Source organism: Arvicola amphibius, chromosome 5 (assembly GCF_903992535.2).
Source record: "Arvicola amphibius chromosome 5, mArvAmp1.2, whole genome shotgun sequence".
Classification (NCBI taxonomy): domain Eukaryota; kingdom Metazoa; phylum Chordata; class Mammalia; order Rodentia; family Cricetidae; genus Arvicola; species Arvicola amphibius.
The window spans coordinates 103,455,213-103,481,332 of NC_052051.1; the positions used below are offsets into that span (position 1 = coordinate 103,455,213).

Genomic DNA, 26,120 nt, shown 5'->3' on the forward strand with positions numbered 1-26,120 from the left:
ATCAGGCTTGTGGGTCAAGTGTTTCACCTGCTGAGTTATATCGCTGACCTGGATCTTTGCATTCTAATTGTTGCTTTGGGGTTACTCTCATTTCCCCAGGGGCGGGGGGTTAGATCCTCAAGGGCAGAGTGTAGGGTAGCAGGAGTTTAGTGTTTTGTTAACAAGGAAAACAATTTTGACACGTGGAAAAGTTACACACACACGATCTTTTCTCCCTGCTTGGGCAGGGTCATTTGGATGCTGTGGCTGAGTCCCTTCCTGGCACTACCTTAATCTCATGTCCTAGTGATGGTCTCTGCCCCAGGCTCTCTGCCCAGGGTTGCATGTGTCTCGGGCTCCTGCCTGATAAGGTCCTCACTGAAGCCACCTCCGTGTCTTATATCTGCTCTCCATGCTTGCCTCTCCCTCCCGCTCATCAAGGCTGCCCTGGTGCAGCAAACACTCCTGGAGACTATGCTAACAGCTCACATTTATTAATAGCTCAGCGCGGCTGAGAGCTTCGCACGTATCGTCTCATGTAATGTTCTTAATAACCTGGCCGGCGGCTCCATTGCTATCTTCACTTTATAAAGGGGAAGCCAAGGCACAGAGATGTTGAGCCCTTGCCTCAAGTCACACAGCTAGAGAGTGGGAGGGTGAAAGTTTGAACCCAGTTGGTTGGATTCTAGATTCTGGGTTCATAAAACTGGACATAGGAGGTTTGGGATAGAGGGCAAAGTCTGCTTCTTAAACGTGCGTGCAGAGCAGCCTAAACACATGCGTGCACAGCATACCTCCTGGAGGTCCCTGAATGCTGGTTTCCGTGTGCATTCATCAGTCTGTGCAGGCACAGCACCCCTCCCCTCTCCCCCGTCTTAAAACAGTTCTGCGTCACGAAGGCAATGCTATGCATCTCAGGCATTACACGTTCCGCTTAGCGTATCTCTACTATATAGTAGTGCAAAGGCCAAACACGGCCAGTGGAAATTGTCCTTCGAGGTGGCTGGGGAGATGACTCAGTCAGTTATACAAGCATGAGGATGTGAATTAGATCCCAGAACCTTCACAAAAGCCAGGAACACACAAGAGTGTGCCCCAAACACAGAAACAGGAGGAACCCCCCCCCCCCCCCCCGGGGGCTTGCTGACTATTAGTATAGTTAAACTGGTGAACTCCAGGCTCAGTGAACAGTGATGGAGGAATAACACTCGACATTGACCTCTGGCTCTGTGTACTCACGTGTGGTGTGCCTGTATACAAACAAGTGCATATAACACACAAATGTATACAATAAAGACAATACACATTGTTGTTCTTTTCTCAGGCGCAGGACTGGTGGGATGAGGTGGCAGCTGTAAGTTGCACTCCCAGTCAGTCCCCTGTCCTGAGCTATCACCACCACACTCTCCAGAGTTGTGTTGCTGGCCAGGAGAGGTGGCGTTGAGTGCACCTTCTACTCAGGCCTTCAGCTCACCAGTGGATTTATAGAGACTCGGCTTCTTAGGAAGTACAAGACCTTCTTAGCCACTTTGAGCCCTCTGACACTGCAAAGATCCCAGCGAGATGCAGAGAGGACTGGATTTTTAATTGTGTACAAGTAAGTTTGCTTTAAACAAATATGAACAGTCACACGTGCTGGCTATAGCACTGTTCAGGTCCTGGGGGCTATCTCAAATCTGAACAGAGCACGAGTGGGCTTGTGGGAATCACAGGGTGGGATGTTTACATGCAAACAATAAATGAGTCAACGGGAGCCACCTTCTTCATGCCGTCCTTTGTTCTTCCTTCCCAGCACCTGGCTTTCTGAAGACCACCCTTTGACATTGGGTTCTTATTCAGGTATCCCTGAGGGTGGTCAGAGAGATGCTTTGGATTCTGTGTCTGGGAAGAGCAGTTTGGGGTACAGTCCATGGTGGGGACTCTCACTTGCCTGCAGTCAGCAGGACCTCAATGGCTGACAGAGTCCTAAAAGCCTGCGGCCACATATTGCCTCTGGCAGACGCATTTTTAACATGTATATAACCCGTCAGATTCTCGCTGGTCACACTGATTTTATTAGTATTGTTTTCCTTTTATGCTAAAAGAGAAAGAGCCAGCAGTTCTCCTTAGACATTTGGCTGTGGCTCTGGGGTCAAACAGAAGCTCCCAAGGCAAACATTATGTTAAGACCAGGCTCCAGGGGGCCAGCAAAGGTGGGGCAGGAGGATGTGGGTGACAATGACATGGGTCGCTGGACAGGAAGGGTGGAAGGAAGGCTCTAGCCAAAGCAGCAGGGAGGGAGGCAGGAGCTGAGCGACCTACATCTCCACTGGGAATCAGCTGACTCACCCCTGGACAGTAGGCTTTACCTCCTGGGTGGAACTCAGCCCTGGCATTATGGGAGGCTGGCACCCCAAGAGAGGGCAGCAGCAGAGGCCCAGCAAAAGTTGGTGTGAATGAAGCTACAGAATGAGAGATTTGGGGGGGGGGGCATTGCAAGGATGCAATGGTGTGTGCAGACTTTGCTAATGACCGAGGGTCAAAATGTGGGCATAAATTCACCTGCAAGGAGGGCTTTGCCAGGAGGTAGGGCAATCAGGCCTCAGCAGCATTCATGTGTGTGGCTTTCTAGTGCACACTGCACAGCCTGTGACCTAACAGACATTCAGTGCGTACCAAGTAAGAATGACAATTGCAGCGAGGAAGTCTCATTTAACTTGTTCAGTTTTAAATGACTTTAAAACCATGGTATCTTGGCTGTCTTTACCCTGTGCTCAGGGTTTTGAATCCACTGTCTTCACCAGCCTCCACCTATGTTTGCCACAGCTTCCTTATCTCAGGATTTTGACCATCCCCCCAATACATTCATTCTGTAAACAGCATTTGCCACCAAATGGCAGATCAAATTGTCCTTGGCCCCCCCATTTCATCAGGACCGCCACGTTCACAACACATCCTGACCGAGGTATGCCTTCAACACTCTTTACCCATGCTCGTCTCAGCTCCAGCATTGCTCTATGGCTGCTCAGGACAATACTGTCTTCTGGCTCCATACAGCAGCTGGGGAGATATCTGGGGCATGTTTAGAACATACTTTTTATTGGTAGACTACAATTCATGGCTAGAGCTCCCTCCACCCACCAGGCCTATCACAGCCTGTCTTTGTCCGCCATCTCCTACCTCCGGCCCCTCACCACCTCATGACACCCTGGTCCTTTTCTGTCCCTGGAACTTCCCCTGAAGACTGTTACTACTTCAGGGTCTTTGCATCTTCTGTTCACCTGCATGCAGTGCTTTTCTTTTTAGGCTGGTCTTGATCTCGACTTCACCCAGAACATAGTAGCCTCTGCCATGCTGTACCTCATCTGTAGGCTTTAGTTCTCAGCTCTGCACTTATGAAAAGGTGTTTTATTTTTATTCTTAATTTATTATCTGTCTTCCCTCGTGCTAGTGTAGGTGTGTGGTAGGACTCCATCTTCCTTGGTCATTGCTGCTTCTCCAGTAGCTAGAGCCACGCCTGGCGCGAGGCGGGTGATCAATAGCTGTGAAGGAATGAACCAATGGGCTAATCCTGATGGTGCTCTTCTGAGAAGGCTTCTTGCCTAGGGTAGAAGTGCGAGCTTCTGAATGTGATTCCTGGACTGGCTCCTGTGTACGAACTGCACTAATTAAACTCATTCATATTTGTGGAAATGCAAATATAATTTTATTTACCAATGACTGTAATAAAGGTAAATGCTCCTTGCTTAAACAAACAATTCACTTTGGGAATAGAGCTGTAAACAGAAGCAATAAATAAACACTCATTATTGAGTGCTTACTGTGGTGCCTCCACTGAACTTCAGGAGCCCGCTGCTCTGCTCCCCCATCTCAGCGTCACAAGCACGGAGACCAAAGCTCAGCTTGGAAGACTCCTCCCTCCATCCACAAAATGAAGGGACGTAACCACACCAGGCGCCAGCACTCTTTATCAAGCCCATGACTCTCTGAAGCCCAGCTTCACATCTTGGCTGTACCCTGAGAAGTTGCTCGAACTCTCCATGTCTCTGTCTCCCTGCCTATAAAACAGAAATGGAAACTTCCCCTAGGAGAAACAGGAAGTATTAAATGAGAGAATGTTTTGGAATGCCTGAGTTGTGCTGGCAATGTCAACTGATAAATACATGCTAACAGTTTTTCCTCTTATTATTATTGCTATGATTATTACCATTATGCAAGAGTGTTCTAGATGTTTCTACATATTCTAATTTAATTGCCAAATAACTCACAGAGTCGGCGTTATTCTTGACTTACAGGTTAGGAGGAGCTCAGCACTTGTAGAATAACAAGCATTACATACGGCCATCCTGTGGCTCTCAACTGTGAGCTACTTTGGACTTCATGCAGTGCCCCATGGCTGCCTCTAGAGTGCTGGATCCTGGTTCTCCCATGGACTCAGTATCAGGCTTTATTTCCTTTCCAGTCAATCACTGATCACAGTCTCTGTTTTGACTCAGCCTTTCCACCTGTTCCAAGTTTTACTGTGGTCCCAAGCTGGTCCTTAGACCCGCCCATTGTCAATCCCCATTTGCATCTTTCAGGGTTCTGAATGACTGCATCCCAGACTCCAAGCCAGCAAGGAACCTTCCCTGGCAGGGTTAGAGAGTGAGGGGCCCTCTGGGATTCCCCATTCTTTTCCCAGGTGGCAAGACCTAAACAAGTTGCTGATGGACTCAAAGTGTCCCCAAGTTCCCCAGCCCAAGAGCCTGACTCCCCTCCCTCCTTGCTACCTTCTTCCCTTTTGTCTTCCACAAGACTTGTGAGAGTCCCCAGGGTATCCCAGTGCAGAGGGGCGGGCAGTGTGAACACAGCTTTGGGGAGGTCTCATTTTCTGAGTGTCACTCACCAGGAGTTCTGAGCCTTCCAGACAGGAGTTGCTGCTAGTCTATCTACTTCCTCAAAAGTGTGTATCCCAGGCTGAAGATGCTGCAGGTAAGCAAGATGCCGCCCCAAGCTAGAGGAGGCTTTTGCCCTGGACAGGCTAAGGATGCCAGCAGACATTGGCGGTGGTCATCTTTTGGGGAATTATGCACACTGGTCTGGTACTCTTCCTCCAGCCACCCCATGTCCTTTCCTCTTTCTGTGACACGCACTGTTCACAGCAGAGGATGGCATGCAGATCAACTTAATGCTTTCCAGATCATCAAAGGAGCTGCCACGTGAGACAAGCCCAGCTAGGGCCCCCGGGGAGCTCTGCTGGGTTCCTGGTGCCAAAGCGCTGGCTTGCTGTGGAAAGTTCCCAGGCTCAGGCAGACTCAGTCTGCATGCACAGTGGAGCCTGCTGAGGCTGGGCTGTGCAAGGGGTCTGAGGCCTCGGGCTGTAAGATTCAGACTCTGGGAACTCAAAGAGGTTGTGGAGGCTGCAGTAGTGAGCGGCTTCTGGGAGGAGATGGCGCCTTATTCAAAGCAGCTAATTTTTGTTTTGAGGGGAAAGGAAAGGAAGAGAGTGAATGGGGCTAGGGAACAGTTAGTGTCCCAGGAAGGACCCGGTGAAGGGAGAACAAGCAGCGAGGCCAGGGGTGCCTGGCTGGGAGCTCTCTTGATTGTCCTCTCTTTTTCGTTTGTCCTGCAGCTACACTGATGCAGGCTCGCTGTGTCCCAGGCACTGTGCCAGGCGTGCTACCTGGATTGCAGCACTTCCTGCTCATAGTACATTTCTTTAGGCAGCATGGATTTCCCACCGGCTAGAGAGGGAAACTGAGGCTGGCTCAAGCAGTCACACAAGTTGTCCCTATAGCAGCAGCTGGGCTTGGACACTGTAAATGTTGCCTGACTTGCTACTCCTTAACCCTCTTCCCCCTGGCATCTGGGTCTAGGAAGCTCTGGGAAGCCCTGCTGGGTGTAGAGGGCACATGGCTTGACCCTGCAAATCAAGAAATTAAACTGAATGCTTTATCTCAGAGTACAGCTGCGCATGTGTAAGCATGTGTGTGTATTTGTGTATAAGAGCACGACTCTATTCTACAGTGAGCCGACAATGTCCCTATGATGTACGGCTGTGGCAGTGACCTAAGGAATGAGTTCTGGTGTGCAGGAAGGTGGAGATGTAGCAGGTTGTATCCCTGGGAAAGTAAGTGGAACTGAGTGATGTTGGGAGTGTTCCAACCAGGAGAAAGCCAGAGCATTCTGACAACTTAGCCTAGGAGATGACCCACAGCTCCATGGATCGAGTGACATGATGTCCCTTGGGGTTGTTAGCCAATTGCAGATCTCTGTCCCCATCTGCAGGGAATTGAGAGGTCAGGCGTGGAGGTCAGGGCCTTCATTTCTGCCAAATTCCTAGGAAATTGTGTTGCAGGCTCCTAGGGATGTTGGGGAGGATGGGTCCTTCCAGCTGTAGGAATTCATTAGGCTCCACCTACCTGCGGAGCCTTCTGGAAAGCCTAGATGTGAGGAGAGGGGCATACCCCAGGGGCTAGAATGGCCAGGTCTTTAAATGAGTTTGTGTTATAGCTACCAATCTGTGTTTGAGATTCCAAGAGTTATGGGCAGGCAGCACCCCAGGGAGCAGTGAGTTCATGCTTGCCCCAGGAATGGTCTGCAGCTAGATATTTGTTGGTTCCTAGCAGCTGGAGTCAGCCTCTAGGGACTTAGGAGAGAAGCAGAGGGGCACCTGTAGCTTGACTTGGGTGCTGTATCTGTGTAAGGGTTGCCCTGCGAACAAAGTGGACATGCATTTGGTGTGAGGGTATTTTCTTGGCTCTACCCTGGCCTCCTTGGCACTGTCCTCTTGGGATATGTTGTTTCCAAGCACAGCCTCTGGCATCCCTAATCTGGTCTGAGTGCCATCTGTTCCAACCCAGATAGAGGGGAGGGGGTGGGGGACGCTCTCCTCATTGTAACTGTCCTTCTGTCTCTCAATCTCTCTCTCGGTCTCTCACTGTCTCTCTGTCTCTGTCTCTCTGTCTCTGTCTGTCTCTGTCTGTTTCTCTCTCTGTCTCTGTCTCTCTGTCTCTCTGTCTCTCTCTGTCTCTCTGTCTCTGTCTCTCTGTCTCTGTCTCTCTGTCCCTCTCTCTCTCTCTCTCACACACACACACACACACACAAGAGGCCAGCTCGCCATTCACGATAGTGGTAAGGAATCTCTGCCTGGAGGACACTTTCTAACTCTTTCCACTGTCCTTCTCAGTAGCCCCCCATTCCCATGCTCCATCCAGGGACACCCATGCTCTGTCCAGGGACACCCATGCTCTGTCCAGGGAAACCCATGCTCACACACATTTTCAGAGCTGCAGGAGTGCCCACCCAGGGTGTTGGACTCATCTTTTCTGTTTTTTTCATGCACTTGGTAGAAACTGTAGTCATAGACGTACACACAATCTGTCACTAAAATTTGGCTCAGCTGAGCTGTCACAGCCCACACACGCCTGCATAAACTCAGCACGTATGAGTGCACATGTCCACACATCTCCTTTCCTGGTCTCACAGGCTGAGACTGGCATGTACACATATGGAGGAGGCATGCACTGTTACGCACACACACGCTACACACTCCATGTAGGCATTTGTGTGTGTGCACGCGCGCGCGCACGCGCGCACGCACACACACACACACACACACACACACACACACACACACACCTCATTTCTTACTGCAACCACAGTGAAGGGTTCCAGATCTTGGATCTCTGCCCAAGATTCTCAGGCTGGGTACTGGGGTGGTCTTGGCATAAGGTGTGAATAATTCTAGATCTAGGAGAGGGAGGATGGGGCTTTCCCAGGAGAGGGGAGTTTTGCCTTCTTGGAGGAACAGTGAGAGTTCTATGTGTTGTTTTCTCTTCTCAGACTCAGCACAGAAAACACATCTCTTCTCCACATTGATCCAGGGTATGTGGTGTGTACTCTAGAGTTTGTGAAAAACCTGAGGTTACAACGTGAATCCACACAGGATGTCCCAGAAGACATGTCACAGTGTACTGCAGCCCAGTGCAGAGGTGCCATCCGCCACACTCACTCTTGCAACCCCTGCAGAGTATGTCTGCACAGAAGAATGGCACATGTGCACTGTCCCATTGCGTATCACGTCCAACAAAGGGCTCAAGGATGTACCATTCAAGTGGGCTGTGCACTGCCTGGGAAGCCAACAGGTGGAGAGACCCAGGTGGACTCACTCTAAGATCCTCAGGCATTGGTTTATTTAAAGAAAACTAAACCAGTTGTCTTTCCAGATAAGCACCTTCACCATTGTGTAACCAACCCAGTGAGTATTTTCTTACTAAAGCTGACTGGACTCATTTCATCTACCAAGCATGTCCCTATAGACTAGCAGAAGTCCCACAGACTGAGAGCACCCTTAGGTGGTCACAGCAGCCTGGTTGAGCAAAGGGTTCACTCTCTGTCTCTGAGCCACAGCAGGTGGCAGTCTCCAATGCCTGGGGACCCACTTATCCTATCTTCTCAACTGCCACCACTTCTGCTAGAGTGCCGTCCTTTACAGAGCTGAGAGCGGCTCAGTGTCACCCCATAGGACTGTGTGGCCCTTGGGAAGTCTGCCCTCAGTCCCTGCGGGACCTTTCTTTGGGGTTGGGCAGATGGGTAGAAATCTGCCCTAGATCCAAAGACGGATGCAGTCAGAAGGATGCAGAGGGAGTACCGTCAGCAAAGGCCTTCTGGGCATTTGTTGATTTCTAATGAGGTTGTGGTCTCAGGCTTAGGGGTACTCCTGGTCTACACAGGGAGAGCATTTGGCCTGTAGCCTCATCTAGAAAGAAACTGAGGTTCCCCTCCCATGCTTGTTTTGATTCTATACTATGCCATTTTCAACACATCTACAAAACAGCTGATTTTGTTACACCTAAGAAATTAGGTCATTGTCTGTGTGTGTGTGCGCACATTTGTGTTTTTGATTAATTAAGCTTTGTCATTACAGTTTAGTGTGTGTGTGTGTGTGTATTCAGGTCTGTGTGTATCTCTATATGTGTTTCTTTCAAGTGTCAGTGTGTCTGTCAGAGTGTCTCTAGGTGTGTGTGACCATGCACATGTGCATATCTTTGTATATTTGAATGAAGGTTTTTATACCGGTGGTGTGTGTCTGTCTGTCTGTCTCTCTCTCTCTCTCTCTCTCTCTCTCTCTCTCCTCTCTCTCTCTCTCTCCTCTCTCTCTCTTCTCTCTCTCTCTCTCTGTGTGTGTGTGTGTGTGTATGAATTAACCTGTATGATTGTGTGCCACTGCATACGGTGTATCCACAGGCAACTGTGTCTGTGTGTCCTATCTCTCTGTACCCAGAAATGTGCACAAATCTTTCTCTGTGTGCCTGCATCTTCAGATCCTCTGCACAAGATGGCAGGGACGGACATGAGAAAACACTAGCTGATACATTGCAGGGCTCCCATTCGCTCATCTGCAGATGGGGGTGATGGCGTTGACCGCCGAGTCTGTAAGAGGAGATGTGGTAGCTTGAGGACACAGAAGAACTGGGTGTGTGAAGCTAGGTCGAGCCGCTCTTGTCAGAGATCTCATTTTCTTCCCAGTCCAAGGGATGCAGTGATGTTTCTTCCTCTTTGTCAGGAGAATTTGCTGAGATAATGTAGACCAGAGGCTGTGTGTGCCACATAGTAGGTTCATTAGCAATCGTATTTCCTGTCTACCTGCGACTCTCAATGCTCCCTCTGTCATTTTGTGCCCTGAGAAGGACAGCCAGAACCATTTGGTGTTCTGGAGGGGACTCTGACCTGTAATTTGGATGGATGAACCGAGACAGTTAACTGTTCTCACGATGCGTGCCTTTCTTATCTGATCCCTACAATGACCTTAAAAAGGTGAGCTGAGCAGGTTCACTGTAGTGATGTGAGGGAGGAGAAACTGAGTTCTGGAGTGGGTGGAGACAGGACTGGGGTCTTACACTCCCAGAGGCCCCCTGAGGCCATAGACATCCAGAGTTGTGCAGCCTGACCAGGAGGGTGATCACACAAATCCCCGACACAACCGGCTGTGCACTGACCCTCTGTATGGAACCAGAGGGGCAACTCTTATCAAAGACAGTCACGCGGAGATGGTTCCGACCACCTGCATGAAGACACTTCCGTTCATCCAGTCAGCTGGGGTGGCAGCCACCAAAACATGCTCATGAGCCTCATCACTAACTTATTTACAGGATCTGACTCTGTATGGTGTGCGCTAGTTCCCCAAAACACACACCACAGCACACTAGTGTGGAGTGTGATGGAAGGCAGGGAGATCCCAGTTATGTTCCGGAAGGAGCCTTTTCAGCCAGAGATCCTTGGAAAAGGGTGCACGTGCTTTCGTATTTAATACAGAGCAGCTTTGTCAGGGAGATCTTTGTGTATGGTGGGTGCCCTACTGCCAGGAGCTGCCATGCAGGCTAAGCCCCAGGCTAAGCCCCAGGAGTCTGCCCGCTGGTCCAGCCTCTTCCCCTGGTTTGCCCAGGTCCCCAATCCTGCCTCACCAGCAAGCATCCCAAGCCCACGCTGCTCTGTTCATCCTGGCAACATTTTACCAGGCTGTAATTTTCCTTCACCGTTCATTTTTCATGTTTCTTTACAAAATAGGTACAATTGGACCTGGCCACAACAGAGCGAGGGTGGGGTGAGATGCAGGAAAGCGTTCGGCGTGGTAAAATGCTATATAAGCAGAAGGTATACGAAACATACATAAGCACATGTACGGCACAGTGTGTAAGATGGCGTGACTTTAAGTGACAGGAAGACTTTCGTGTATAGGCTGTATGTGTACAGTGAACACAGGACTTAATGTGGCATCTGATGCAGCTTGTGCTATGTTCTGCAACTCAGTGGATTACCTAATATTTTATGACATGTCCTATTCCCCAATTCACTGAAAAGTGTAATTGAAGTCACTCTTACTGTAGGCATTTTTGGCATTCTAAGCACAAGATTTCACCACTGGTCAGCAATGTAGCCCACTGGGTTGGAGGGAGGTCCAGGGAAAGACAGAACACCCTGGCATAATCTGGCCAAGTGGTGCAGCAGAAAGAGGGCCATCTCGGGAGGAGGTGGGGAAGCTGGGCTTGTCAGTGATTGCTCCTTCTATTTATGAAGCCAGATGAGGAGCTATAGGGCTTGCGGTGGGCCCTGTGTCTGTTGATTAGCTGGCGATTATATTGATGATGTAATAAAAATTCACTTTGTCTATTAAGTTTCACCAGGACAATCAGAGAGAGATTAGATAAAAATCAGAGGAAATGAATAACAGAACAGAGGAGAAAGTCACGAGTCTTATCCACCATGGTCTCCCTTTTTTTCCTCTCTTTGCTGTCTTGAAGGGGAGGGCATGAACAAAGAAAGCCCATCCCTGGCACTCAGGATATCTTTCTGTTCCAGAAACTTCCCCAGCAGAGCTTTTCTCTGAAGGGATTTCATGTTACAAGTACGACACTGCTTTCAATTTGCCATCTGCTTATAATTCTGTAAACCTTCGGCATGGCTGCTGGCCTTGTTGAGAGACCAGAATGGTGGGCCTGGGTGTCTCTATTGCTATAGCATGGCGGGTAAGACTCCATGTGTTCTTCCCTGCTCCGAACCAGGTATGCCACGCTACTTAGGGCCCTCTCTACCTGACAATGTCTCCATTCCCTCTGGTGTGGTCTGCGTTGATGCAGATACTTTTTCTCTTACGGCTCGGGCTCTGAGAGGCCTGTTAGGAGGTACATGTCACGATGATGGTCACACATTAATGTCCATTGGTCGCCAGGGCCACTTCTGCCCAGACTGATCTGTCAGATCAACAAGAGGCTGGACTTGGAAAGGACAGGAAAAGAAGGTCAGTTTGGGTTGGTGCCCCTTGCTTAAGGGCCCTACCTAGCTTCTGGTTTGGGAGCCTGGGGCTTGGGGTTTGGAAAATGGGTGGGGCCCATGTGGAGGGGGCAGAGGGACCAGGAACTGGGGAGGTGCTGGATACACATGATTGATAACTTCTACATCTCTGCGGGGATCTGAAAGCCCCCAGTGAACTTGTGATCTTAGAGTTAAGACTAACCCAGAAGTTTTAGGAGAAGTCCAGTTCTGGTCTCTGCTGAAAAGTCCTGGGAGTCAAACACAAGGATCAAGGTTTGCAGGAAGGGGTTTCTCTCCTCTAAAAAGATGAATCTGAAGGTTCTCGTCTCACCTCTCCCTGTTCTGAGCTGTTTTCTCTCGCTGAGATGGGAAAGACCCCTCGCCGCTGCCTCGGGGCCCTGGCATCCCTGCACAAACATTCTGCTCGCCTTTAGAGCAGCACGCCCTGGCACCTGTGAGGATTCTTTTAACTGCAAGACCAGTGTCACCCCGGAAAACAGTCTCCTGGCTTAATTCTCACTGCCTGGCTGCTGTCCAGCTCCTCCCGCATCAGGGAATGCTCAGAGAGGAAGGGTGGAGAGTGCAGGAAGATTCTAGTTCCAGAACCCCTCCGTGTGTGACCTGAAAAAGTCGTCCTTTGTGGGTAATCTAGGTGCCTGAGTCGGTGATGGGGAGCATGGACACAGTTTACATATTCCATGAGTAATTTCTGAGCCCAAGCAGGGTGCAGCGAGGACGGCTGAAGGACGCTGCAGCCCCAGAGCAGGTGAAGACCGAGGACAATCCCGGCAGGCTCTCTCTGTGTGTCGCTGACTTCCCTGAAGCCCCCGGACCCCACCCACCTGTCCTTGGCCCCCTCTTCCTGAGCCAGACTGATGATGGGTCCAGATTTATCCACAACGAGAAATTCCTTTGTCCATCAGCCTGAGAATGAGACTTTATTGCAGTGGGACAAAAAACACAGAATGGAACACAACAGAACGCTCTGACCTGTCGGCTTTGCAGCTTCCTACTCTGCCTTCCTGCCATTAGCTACTTTGGGAATTTTGCTGTTCCTCTAGACCTGGGAATCTGGTACCACCCTGATACCCCTATCCGAGGCTTCATATTGAGGGGTTTCTTATCCAAGACATTCTCTTTGGGAGGCTTTATGCTTGTGGGGTTACCATTTTTATACCCATAGTTATTACTATGATGGTGAGCATGAGTCCCCATCTTCTGAGATCAGGTCGCCACATTCAGAGAACTGTCTTTGTGTGGACCTGTGCCTCCCCCAGAATGGGTTCTGTCATCCCATCAGACCCAGGGACTTCCCAGTGGTGTGCCAGGCGTCTCCACAGGCATCTCCCTCCCTCTTTTTTTTTTTTTTTTTTTTTTTTGCAGAAGTTGTCTGTCTGCGTTTGTGGTGGAGTTGTGGAGGTGAGTGTGGGGAGGGTCAGGACACCCGAGGGATGTTCTAGTTGCTTCTGTGACACTCCTGCTTTCTGCTGACCTAGGGACCACTCTCTTACTCGTTGTCTGGTCTCTGCTGTGACCAGACCTCCTAAATCACTGGCTCAGCTGAGACAAGGTCAGAACAATAGAAGTTAATTTTTGGCAGAGAAACTTGAGAAACTACGACAGAAACAAGCCAAGGCCAGAGAGGAAGCATGAGGACAGGGTGTCACTCCCATAGGAGAGGTAGTCTGGCTCCATTCCTGCGGGTCTAGTCTGTACGCTTGGTCCACTGAGGGTCCCTGGAGTGGCAGGGTATAGGGCTGGCTGGCCCTTTGGAAGACTGTCCCAGGGTACACTATTACCCATCTATCCAGTAGTTACCGCTCAGCCTAAGCACACACCTTTCCCTAATGGAGACACAACCCTTCACCTGCTGCTCCTTTCCCCTCCCTGAGGGGCCAGCTCAGTTGCCCTGGTCTAGTTCACCCCTCCCTCCTTCCTTATTCCAGCACATTTTCAAGCTTGCCCAATAGGATTTCTGTGGAGTCGGCTCTAAAGTAAATTAAATGGCTAGCTCCATGCAGCAGCAAGGGCAACGGTACTGAGAGACTCTTGCTTTTTCACTAGAAGGGTTATGAGTTTTTTAAATCAGAAAAGAAACTAAAGCCGTGACCACAAGCCAGAGGCAGATCTCTAGCCCCGCGCCTCTGCAGCTCCAGTGAGCCAGACTTCCGGTGCTGCTTGGAATCTGCTGGCTAGTGGGTATGTAAATCAATTCCTAACCCATCCTGCCTGGATTCAGACTTGACCGCGAGATGTGCTGGGCTGATGTGAGCCTCCACTGGGATGTTCGGACTTCCCTTTGCAGAAGTCCAGGATGGCGATGTAAGTTTGGAGTCAAACCATGTCAGGCCCTAAATATAGACAAGATTTTGGTTCTTCCTCCAACAAAAGGAAACTTCTCATCACATGGAATTAAGAATCAATACAGTACCAAACCAGATGATCACTGTTTAGTTTTGAAACAAAACAAAGCTCATATAAGTTGAGAAATGATAATACTTTCTGAACTTTCTGGTTATTTTGTGTGTCCTTGTTTAGTTGGTGTCTCAGGCCCAGACCTGACTGGCCGAGAGAGGAAAGTGGCCCTGGATCCTGAGCATCCATTCCCACCCACAGGGTTAGGCGGGCCCTGGGTGACTGCGGGCACTGCGGAAGGTCGCTCAATTGTGAGGGGCCATCAGAGGTGTGTGAGTTCTTTTTCTCACCGTCAGAGGGCAGGCGACAGCCAGAGGAGATAGGACCTCCTTCACAGTGTTGGGGCACTCCTCCCTACTCTCCCGAAAAGGGGCTAAAGCCGAGGTCAGGCTTTGATGTTTGCTGCCTTTCTCTCTGGAGTTGCTGGCACCTTTGACTTGTGGCTGAGGAGGGAGCAGAGGCATGTCTGGGGAGGACTACGCTCTGGCACCAGTACTCACCTTTCCCTCTCACCTTTTGAGACTACTGTGGGAGCCAGACTCAAGCGTAAAACCCGAGGGTGACCTAGCTGGAAGGCTGGCTGGCAATGCTGTGGAGGGAACTGAAGCAGTTAGTAAGGGCACTGAGCCCCACTGCTGAATGGGATGTAGAAAAACATGCCACTTGGTGGCTTTCTATGTGTGGGGTGCACATATGCTTGGGATCTGCTGGAACCCATCTGCTGGGACCCTAGCAGAAATACCTTCCTCCAGAGACACCTCTCTCCCCATCCAAGCAGAGGAAGCTATATCTTACTCTCCTATGCAGTCTAAGGCAGGCCCCTGCTCCTCCCCGGGGACCTCTCTTGTTATCTTTACCCTGCCACAGGACTGGGTGTGAAGGCAGGCTCTCTCCGAGCGTTCTTGTTGACTTGGAGGAAAGAAAAAGGAAATGAGCAAATAGTCTTTTGGGTTTGGGCTGGTGGAGCAACACTGGGGTTGCTCTCCTCTCTTTCCTGTGAACACTTCCAGGGCATCCAAGGACCACTAGGATGAACCAGGATGTCTTTGGGTGGAAGGAGAAAAAGTTTGGGCAAACCCCAAAGGAACACTAAGGTTAAAGAAGCCTGACCTTTTCTTTGGTCTCTTGATGAAAGTAGAGTGAGCCTCGGTGGGAGCTAGCTTTCCAGATGCTAACATTCTTATCTCACCATGATCAATGCATACAGGAAACTCTGAGCCTCTGGTTCCAAGAATGCACCTGGGAGACTGATCTAAACAAACGTTTTTCGTTCAGGACCCCTCTAAGCTGTGATGTGCACCCTTGCAACTCCAGGGCCCGGTTCTCTACTCTGTCAGTGGGGGACACTGCTCCAACTCTATCTTCTTCCTTGGAGATAGACCTCTTCACACACACATGCAGAAGGAACAAGAGTGCTCTTCCTGCCTCATCCGGTGAGACCAAGCCAAGCCAAGTATTGACTTGATATAAAGATATGGATATGTTGGATGGATAGAGGTTAGGTGATCTAATTTCTTCCTTTTCCTGTCCAGAGGACACTTCTCCTCCACCTCGCCCTGCTGGAAAGCAGAGGGCAGAAAAGGGAGTGTTTTTATCAGTTACACAGGAATGCCTCCATCCCCTCTGGGCTCATCCCAGGAGTTTATGAAGCCTCTGGGAGCAAGGTCTCCTCTCCCATCGCACAAGCACTGCCAACATCGTCACCTCCCTGGATATTCTTAGAACCAGTCAATATGATTAATTTTACATGGGAGTAATTTCCTGCTATTGTTGTGGAGTCCTCCTGGCCTCCCCCATCAGCAGCAGCATGATACTGTTTCTGGTTATATTGGTCAACCAAGATATTGATATTATTTGTCCACACAACTGAATCACTCTGGGCTGGCTGTCACATTTCTTTAAAAGGTATTGATAAGCCCATTATAGGAAGGGCATATACACTCTTCGGTGTGTGCGTTCTATTTCAAGCACCTGTGAGAATCCACCTACACTGGTTAGGTGGGGAGGGTAGGATGGATGCAATTTGCAGGAAGACATCTGTGTACATATGCTTGAGATGCGTGCGAGTGTGTTGAACACCAGCCCTTTTAGAGCTGATCAAATAGTCAATTAGAACATTATAGGGAGGTAGCAGAATCAGAGAGTCCCTACAAATACACTGTGATGTCGTGTTTGATCTTGCATGCCTCTTGTCTCATAGGACTTGCGAGAGAAGGTTTGACTTTATGAGGATATTACTAGGTTGATGCTTCATTCTCTTAATTTACCTGCCAGGTGAGAGCTAGTATTCACTACTACTGCATGGCCAGAATCAACCGCTGAAAGTTAGTTACATCAAAGGCCATTCTACAGGCTGGACTTGAGCAGTAGGCTTCCTCACTGACTTGGTTTCTTATAGTTTTGATTGTGAGCATAGCCTTTAATGGCAGAGCCATCTCTCCAGCCCCTGACTTGGTTTCTTTATCTGTGAACAGACAACAATAATTCATCTGGCTCTACTTTCTTAAGGCCAGAAGCAGGGAGGCTGACTCAGCTCGGGCTCTCAATCCTCTGCACTGATTCTCCGGTCAGAAGAAGGCTTGGCAGACCAGCAGACCTTGCTGATTCTGTTCTGTGCTCCAGCCTTCTGCCTTATGGAAGGGAATGGGTGCTGGAGTTCTGTGTTGCAGGCATGCTTTGGGTATGTATGCATGCTTGTATGCCCAGGTGCCCAGACCTGACACTTATGTGTCTCTGGACCTACCTGCATTGGTAGGGAGGTGTCAGAGATCATGTCTTTGCCAGCTAGCTCTACAGTGTTCCCATTCCAAAATGCTCCCTTGTAGGGGTGTCCCCTCACTTGTCCCTGTGCAAAGAAGCTGGTTAGTTAGAGAGATCCTCTGGATCTTCAGATACAGCATATGAATAAACCAGACATGGATTAATTAGGTGTGACTGCATCATTAAATTAGAATAATGAACAAACAGCCACGTATGGCGTTCAAATCTGCCTAGAACGACTCCAAGGGCTGATTTCAACTAAGTCACCTGTCAGTTAGTAGGTCTGAGGGACACTGGAAAGTGAAGTTTCTGTTATATTCTGAGCAGTGGTTCCTCTAGAATCCCTCCACCCTGTGTTAGGGCTGTCCTTCACTGGGAACCCAGCCTCCACAACTGGATCCAAACAACACGGTTCGATCCAGCATCATCTATGCATGCTTCGGCTGTGCACATTTCTCCATGTGAAATATGGCAGAGGCTCAGGTGCTCAAGGAATGGGAGGGCGACGTTAAGAGGTGTGGGCAGAAGATGGGAAAGGTATCGATCTCATAATATTTATATGTTGGTGTACCATGGCTATACATGTACTTATACACACACCCTCCTCCAATAGCTCTGTTTCCACGACTTCTATTTTTCTCCCACATACTCTCCACATAGATTTATAGGTGAAATGAATCTTAGTTGTGTAATTTTAGAAACAACTGTGAAAATACAACCCTAAGTCCTCAACCAACATCACCAATCATATTTTCTATTCTAGGACACACAACTGTGTGGAAGAACTGCTTGTTTTTTCTCTTTTAAATAAAGAGGAGGAAACGAGAGAGAGAGAGAGAGAGAGAGAGAGAGAGAGAGAGAGAGAGAGAGAGAGAGAAGGAGAAGAGGAAGAGAAAGAGGAAGAGGAAGAGGAGAAGGAGAAGAAGCAGCAGCAGCAGTAGCAGCTTGCTGGCCTCATTAGCAGGTGGTAGGGCAGTCTAATGCATGGGGGTGGTGGTTGTGAGATCTGTTAAGTGTGCAGAAACATTTGATTCTGTGGCCTTTCTTAACAAAGGTGATAATTAATTAAAGCAGGGTGTACTGCAATAAAGAAACATTGCAGTTGGTTTGTGCAGGGTTGTCCAGAACCAGCCTTCCAAAGTTGCTCTCAATTAAACCCTTATTGCAAGCCAGCTCATTATCAGTTTTTTTCATCTTGAGTTTGATCACTATTTTTGGTATTCACAGAACTAGGACTATGTCTTTCTTTATGAGAGCACCCATTTATTTATTCTTGCAGTCGCCACATAGGATCTGCTCTTGAGCTGAGCTGCTGGGAATTGCCGTTTTAGAGCCTCAATCAGCTCATGTTGGAGAGGAGATACAACAGGGATAAGAGAAGGCAAATTCAGATCAAGTGGAAGGGAAGAAACCATGTGAATGCATCATCCTGAAAGCATCTACTCTTGATGGACTCAGAAACCAGAGGGATTTCCAAGTTGATAGACTTTCTGTAAGAGCCTCCTCCATTTCCACTCAGAAAGCTCCTAGTGGCCCTGTATGGGTACAGTGCCATAGCCACAGCCCTGCTACAGTTGCCTACAAGAACACCAGGTGGGAATTCCATGGGCAACAACCCTGGTTTCTGAGTCAATTAAGAGTAGATGAGAACTTTGGCTGCCTCTGTGATTATCTTTCTGTCCTAGAACTTTTAGCTCCACCCTTGTGTGGTCAATAGGAGTATTTGCTCCTCCTTCAGGTCCCATTTTGGGTTGGGTAGGGCTTCCTTAGGAGCAAGGATGAAGAAACGGGGGAGAGAAAAGGCGACGGACAATGAGTGGGCTGCAGTTGAGTAAGGAGGGAAGGGCAGTTACTGGTCCAGTCCCAGAAGTGACTGAACAGGACAGAATGCTTTCTACTATTCTTGGAGAGACCCTGCATTTAAAAGACTTGAAAATAAAATGAAGTAATGGGGAGAAGGGATGTGCTTTCTTGTTATAAAGAGCTCAGAAGGAGGGCAATTGGGTGTCTGCCACACCCTGCTTGCATTTAGAGAGAATGCATCCCAGAGCTCAGAGGGACTGTTTGGACCATCTGAACTTGTCAAGGTGTGTGTGTGTGTGTGTGTGTGTGTGTGTGTGTGTGTGTGTGTGTGTATACTCATGACAAAAAAGTAGGCTGAGATGTCGGGGCAGTGTGTGGGATAGGGAAGCCGTGGGTGGGAACTCAGTCCTGCAGAGAGCTGGGTTCTGTGGATGGCTTTTCAGATCCCAGATGGAAGGTCGTTTCTAAAATGAGTCAATGAGTGAGGAGAAGCAGGCCAGACTTCAAAGAGTGATGGGTGAGGGACGAGGATGGGATTCTCTCCCAAACCTGAACTTCTGAGTGGAAAAACCATCCAGATGAAAAGAAGCACACCTCCACACTGCAACCCGAGTGCGGACAAATTCAAGCCATGAGCTCTGAGGGGGGAGATGGATATAACAAGGAGGGCAGCCCTTCTCTCCAGCTCTCTTCTCTTTCTCCATCACCCATATCCTGATGTTGTATATAGCCCCGCGTGGTGAAATTTCCCTTCACATCATCTCTATGCCACTTGTCTCTGCCCCTCTTTCCTAAGCATGCATGTTTCTCTGCGTACAGCACGTGCGCGCACACACACCAGCCACACACACACACACACACACACACACACACACACACACACACACACCAGCCACACAGGCCACAATGTCTTCCTGCATCCCACCCTCTGGTACTCAGATGCACGCCGGCTTTCACACCCTCTGGCTCTTGCATGCCACATGGGATTCCCTTTTAAACTCAGAAGTCACTTCGATCACAGCACATCCAGCTTCCACCTAGCATTTTGACCCTACAGTGCTGCTTTTTGAAAATTTCTGCTTGCAGTGTTGGATCTTGGTCACTGTTATATCTCCTTTACTCTATAGCCATCCTACCAAAACCCTTCTCAGCTGAGATCATTCTTGGTCAGACTGGAAACTGACCCTCCTTCCAGGGACATGGAAGTTGTGAGCTTTGAAGTGTTTCCTCTAAATCTGTCTCAGACAAAGTTGGGACCAGTTATTTTCTTAACTGATGAGGTGGGGGTCTTGGCTGTCTTCTTAGGCATTCCCTCTCATCCTGGTTTATCTTCTAGAACAATGGGAGTGGCGATACTAAGAATAGTAATGGTAATGGATGTGATATCAGCCACGTCCCTGGAATCAGCTCTTATAAAAATAAACTCCGAGAACTTCTCAATGACTGTCCATGGAGCTGCAACCTTAGAATGCATTTTTCTAATTGTTTTCAAGCTACGACTTCCTTAAAAATAATCTTTGGTTTTACTTTGTTTTGTGATTGAGAGGCCACAGACCCAGGGAACCTGGAGGAGGAAGTGGAGGGAACTTCAAGGGATTCTTTCAATACAGCCGGGAATTACCATTACAGACTGGGCTGGGGGCACGTGTGTCTCTCTGCTGAACTGCAATTAAATCTAGGCCAGCCCTGCTTTTCATATATGTCAAATGCAGTTAGCAGTTCTTGTACATGGATGAACATCTGGACACATGTGCATGCTAATTTGCCTATGTGTGCCGATTCACAGAACATTCGTTTTAAAGATAGACAAAATTATGCTCAAAAGAATAAATAATCTTTTAAATAAACAAACCATCCCATTATTTTTTTTTATTGCTTTCAAATAGGACAAGCTGATACCTGGAATTTGGAGATCTTTAAATGGTTAATGTTGCTTTGACATGCTTTAGTCTCCAAATGATTTCTACTGATCTTTTGTGTATGTGTGTATGTGTGTGTGTGGGGGGGACCTTTAGAGTATTTTTTCCTTCTTTTCTTATTCTAGCTATCCAATTTTTCCTATAGCTGACAAGGTAAACCTTTCTTTTAGCAGTTGTAGGTATGTAACCAGTCATTCAGCCAGGCTATTTTTTTTCCTGGACAAAACTGACTTTTTATTTTTCAAAGTGATTATAAAAAAGTTCATCTTCATTGAGTTGACACACATGCTGATAGTTTTGCTCTCTTAGGTTCATTTGAAAATGGAAGCCAGATAGTGCCTCACAGATTTAATTCACCTATAAGCACAGTAATAGGAAAAAAATCCATTTTGGTTAAAATCAAGAGGTAGACATTTGACGTTCCGAAAAGCAGTTGTGTCTTCAAACTAGAACATGAGATGTAATTTTATGAAGATAGTTATAGATTACCAAAACATAACCATAACCCCCATCTCTCTTCTCCCTCCCACTTCCGTATCAAATCAAGGGGCTTCAGATGTTTCCTACCTAGATGCAGCTGAAAGAAGAGGATGTGCAATTGATAGTGAGGATATATGAAAATGTTGCTCCCCCCGAAGCTGAATACCCAGAGGATTTGTTACTCAGTCCCCACCCTTCTTCTGCATGGAGTATGATAGCCCAGAGGCTGCTGCCCCTGCAGCAATAGCTCCTGAGAGTGGAGCCCCCTACTCTAGTGAATATCAGGATATTACTAGAGTAGATTTTTGACCATTCAGTAGCTAAAAATCTCCATGCAGAGTAGTTTCCCAGGAACAGAGCTGTTCTGACCAAATAACAAGAGGATGCTGATGGAGACCTAGCTGTTTAGATTAAAATGCATTGTAGGCTCCCAGAACAAGCATACATCAGTGGTAAAGGCAGTTTAAATCTTTGGGGACAATCCTATGTTTAGATTACATTAATTCATAAATATTATACTAAATACCACTTAAATTGGACTTAAATGACTTCTGAGATAATGCATTATAATATGGCTATCCAGAGAGCACTAGTCTTTATGTATCCAAGTAACTCAGTCTTGGCTGCCTCCTATTTGCTAGACAGGACCAAAGTTATGAATGGATTTCTGGTGTATTCATGTGTGATGTAGTGGTGTGTGTGTGTGTGTGTGCATGTGAGTGTATACAAGTATGGATATGCGTGTATATTTTTGTACCTTCAATCATCATTTCTGTTCTCAAGGAAACAAAAAGAAGTAAAAGAAAAACAAAAAAAGGAAAGAAGTAGACTAGTGGGTGACCTATTCCCTTTTCCAGGGAGGAAAAATTCTACAAAACAGGGTGAAATTGGCCCTCAGCTCATTTCTGCTGCTATCCCGGGAATTGGCTTCTCTCTTGTTTGATCAATACTACAATGTCTTTCTCTTTGGAGTCTGAAAAAACAATCTTTCCAAAAGTGCTTCGAATTGGGGAGAAGAGAAGGTTCTAGTTAGCGGGAGTTTGCATTACAGTGGGCTTTCTTCTGTGCGTATTGTTTCTTTGACTTTGATTTGGCCTTTTTTTTTTTTCTTTCTCTCTGCCTAGCACACAGACCCCTTCCCACCAATTGCTTGCTGGTCTCTAGGGGGTAAATTTACCTTTACAGTAATTATCCCACTCCGCAGCTGCTATTTGCTGCTTCTCAGTCCAACAGCCTTTTCTGGATATGGGGGGGGGGGGTTGGGATGATCCACACCACCCACCCACTCCCTCCTCCACAGACTCCCAATTCGACTGGAGTAATTGCCTTTTAAGGTGCACTCTACGCATGGCAGGTATTCCATTAACCCTTGGAACTTCTCCCTTTTATAGTCACCTGAAATGGCAGGTGGCCAAGAAATAGATACCCACTTGAAACCTCAAGCATATCATTTAGATTTTACTAATTTTTAGGAACTAATATTGTACACATGCCACCCACACTGGAGGCCAGTGTCTTGTTAGGTCTCTCAATTATATCCCAGTGTAATTCATTAGAAGTTAAACACTCAGATGCCCTGAAACCAGGCTTAACAAAGGCATGGCTCCCTCCCTAGCCTTACATTGTCAGTTTAGAGACTAGGAAGATGTAGAAGCCAGGTGCAGCTTTCATTCTTAAAGTCTCATCATGCTTTTTTAGTTAGGAGCAATTAATCACCAATGGCACGCAAGCAATTTTTTTAGGTGGCCAGAGGCTTATTTTATCAGGGTAAGCTAATAAATCAGAATCAGTGAAGTAGGAGTTCAAACTCTACTAGGACTGAATAAACCAGCTCTTAGGAATGCTTGAATTTATTCAGCTCTACGAGAGCATCTCAATATTATCCAGGATGTGGTGGACCAGCCCTGACTCTTAAAATTCAGAAGGATGGAGAAGCAGGAACTTTCTTAAGGGAAAATATATACCCAAATTATGAATGACAAGGGGCAACAATGAGGCACCCAGTATGCTAGAGCCAGCAGTCCTGCCTGTCACAGACTGAGCCAGTTTACAAGAAGAATTATTTGGGAAATGAAGTTTTGCCTTTCTTAGGAATTCTTGATAAACATGCACATTATACATAAGTGTGTGTGTGTGTGTGTGTGTGTGTGTTAGAGAGAGAGAGAAGAAGAGAGAAGAGAGTATGTGGTGTGTGTGTGTGTGTATTCACATGTGTACATGTGTACCAAACCTTCTGTAGCTTCCTGATGAAAATAATAGAAATTCTTTACTTCAATATGAGAGAGTTTGAATTACACTAGGAACAAAGTGGTGATATCAGCAAGGGATTACTGAGAAGCAAACATGGAATATGTTAGAGTTTATCTGCACTGGAAATAGAGAAGTGATAAGGTGATCCAATACAGAGCCCACAGAACATTCAGCTCCCCACAACTGTCTTTTGCCTCTAGTGGGTTCTAATCTTTTAAAACTTTGAAATCTTAAATTACTACAGGAACCGATTGTTAAGATGGGCAGCTTCCCTCCTCCATGCTGTTAAAATTCTATTATTACTATTTTTAAAGCTGAGGACCTATTAGAATGACAAAGGTTTATACAAACCTTGATTAGCTTCTAGGGAGCTTGATTGGAAAGGGGAAAAAGTACAAAGACATGGTTGCCTCCAGAGGGAGGGGAAAAGAAAGTATTTTCCAAAATATTATTTTGAAGCCTGCCTCCCCCTTCTTCCCCTCAATCTCTTCTCTGAACAGACATTTTCTCCATATTGGATAAAGGTTGTTTTCTCTCTCCATGACAGCCCCCACCCTCACCCCACCCCAACAAATCTAGTATATTTCCATTCTGCTGTGCTTTTTTTTTTTGTGCTATTCAACATGCCATTAACTTTAAGATTTACTCCTCAGCAGGCAAGCTGGAAGACGCTAAAGCCAATAAAAACTGCTCTCTGGGACTCCAACTAGGAAGACTTTGGAGCTCTGTTTAGTATTCGCATGAAGGGAGGGCTGGAGAATGAGGGTGGCCGTGATAGTGAAAACCCTCTGCTGCTCAGAGATCCGCTCAGCTCTGCACTCTGCACCTAATGTGCCGGAGGATCAGCTCTGTTCATAGCCCATTTCTGGCCAAAGACAAGGCTGCTCTCTGTGTGGGGGTGGGTGTACGTGTGTGTTTTCATCTTTAAAACCACCAGCTCTAACACAGCATCTTCCGTGGCTCTCCACACCGCTGTTTATTAAAACCGAATGTCCATACATCCCTACAACTTCCTTAGCCCCGTACTTCTTCCCTGCCTGGCCATCAATCTCTCTCAGAAAGCATTTAACTTGCCCACACAGCTCCAGCACCGATTAATCCCTGGTGTACATCCTATACGTTACTGTTAGGGAGCAGAGCACTGGGCTAATCTCGTCACCCACCAGCCACCCACACACATTCTACAACTGAACTCGTTTGGGGCTCTGCCTTTAAGATAATAAAACAAGGAGAAAACAGGCAGGCTGCAGACAATCCCATGACCACTTTCCTAAAAAGTTGTTAGGTTTTAATTCTTTGATTATTTTGTCCCTACCTTCCCCTGTCACTCACGAGCAGTGTTTGCTTCTAGGAGGAAATAATACACTATGAAGCTCCCTGTATGGTGAGTTTGGGATAAATTAAGGTTTACCTTTCAATATGCATTTCTTGTATGCATATATTCTTCCCCAAATCCCAGCCTCACTGGGGAAGGGGATTGTTCAGGCTTCCTAGACCCCTCACTCCACCCAAGGGACAGCTCTCCCCGTGCTCATTCTTGCCTTGGGTTTTTTTCATTACTCCTTCCAAATATCCAAAACAGCCCCTTCTTGCCAGTCACACTACAACCAGACTACTGAGGCACACATCTCGCTAGGGAGAGTTTACTGTTAAATTGATAGCAAAATAAAAATATCTCTGCGAATTTGTTAGCTTTCTCCCTTTTAGACGGCCACACTCTTGTTCTGGCCCAAACAGAGGAGGAGGGCAATTCTTGTAGTGTTTTCAGCACCACGGCGATGGACAGCACCCCAGATTCTGGGCCAGCTGAGCGCCCGCTAGTCAGCTCAATTTTCTGGGTTTGCCCTGAGCAGCTGTCCCTATCCCAATCTTTCAAGTCTCTAGATCCAAAAGCCCCAGCCCCACTTGCCCCATCTCTTCTTATTCCCATCTCCAGTCCCCCCCTGCCCTCTCTAAAGCACCCCTTCCATCGGCTGCTCGCCCCAAACCCAGCCTTGTCCCAGCGAACATCTCCCCACACACCCCAGCTCGGTCTCCGCTGCCGGAGCGCCTCCCTCCTCGGCGCCCGCCCGCGGCTCGCTTTCGCCCAGTCTCCCGCTTGCCAGTCGCTGGCCGGCCAGTTTGCTACCCGCCCGCTCCTGCTCCCCGGCAAAGTTGGGAGGGAAAGGTGCTCTCACCTTTGTGCATGCCTGTGAACCTGTCCTTCAGAACCGTAAGCTCGTAGATCTTGCCGAACTCCTCGAAGAGGGGCTTGAGGTCCTTCTCATCCAGGTTTCGGGGGATCTGCCCAATGAACAGCTTGATGGCATCGTGGTCCTTCATGGGAATGGTCGACGGGTTCCCCGGGCTGTGGCTTAATCCGTTCATATGCCCGGCGCTGCCCGGGCTGCTGCCGAGCCCGTTGGTACTGAGGCTCGCGTTGTCAGCCTGTCCGTTTGCTAACGTGGCCATCTTTATATACATAGAGAAAAATCTTTCCTTTTATTCTTTCTCGCTCGCACTCTCTCGCTCCTCTCTCTCACTAGCTCGCTCGCGCTCACACACGCACACGCACACACACACACACACACACACGCACACACGCACACACACTCACACACACACGCGCGCGCACACACACATACACACCATACACACACACGCACACACACACACACACACACACACACACACACACACACACACACACACGCACACTCGGGTTCTCTCCCCCTCGGTTTCCTACACCTCGCTCTGCTCTCA

General features: G+C 48.1%; 1 protein-coding gene across 28 annotated transcripts in view; it reads right to left on the reverse strand.

Moving 5' to 3' along the window:
- The window catches only part of Celf4 (CUGBP Elav-like family member 4), a 278,383-nt gene extending 252,542 nt beyond the window's left edge, over nucleotides 1–25,841 (reverse strand). For 26 of the 28 annotated variants that reach the window (XM_038329942.1, XM_038329941.1, XM_038329918.1 and 23 more), the window contains exon 1: nucleotides 25,556–25,841. In XM_038329942.1, the coding sequence (XP_038185870.1) occupies nucleotides 25,556–25,841 (286 nt within the window). The remainder of the gene's footprint in view (nucleotides 1–25,555) is intronic. The other 2 variants (XM_038329946.1, XM_038329945.1) reach the window with 1 other exon arrangement.
- Nucleotides 25,842–26,120: the final 279 nt, after the last annotated feature.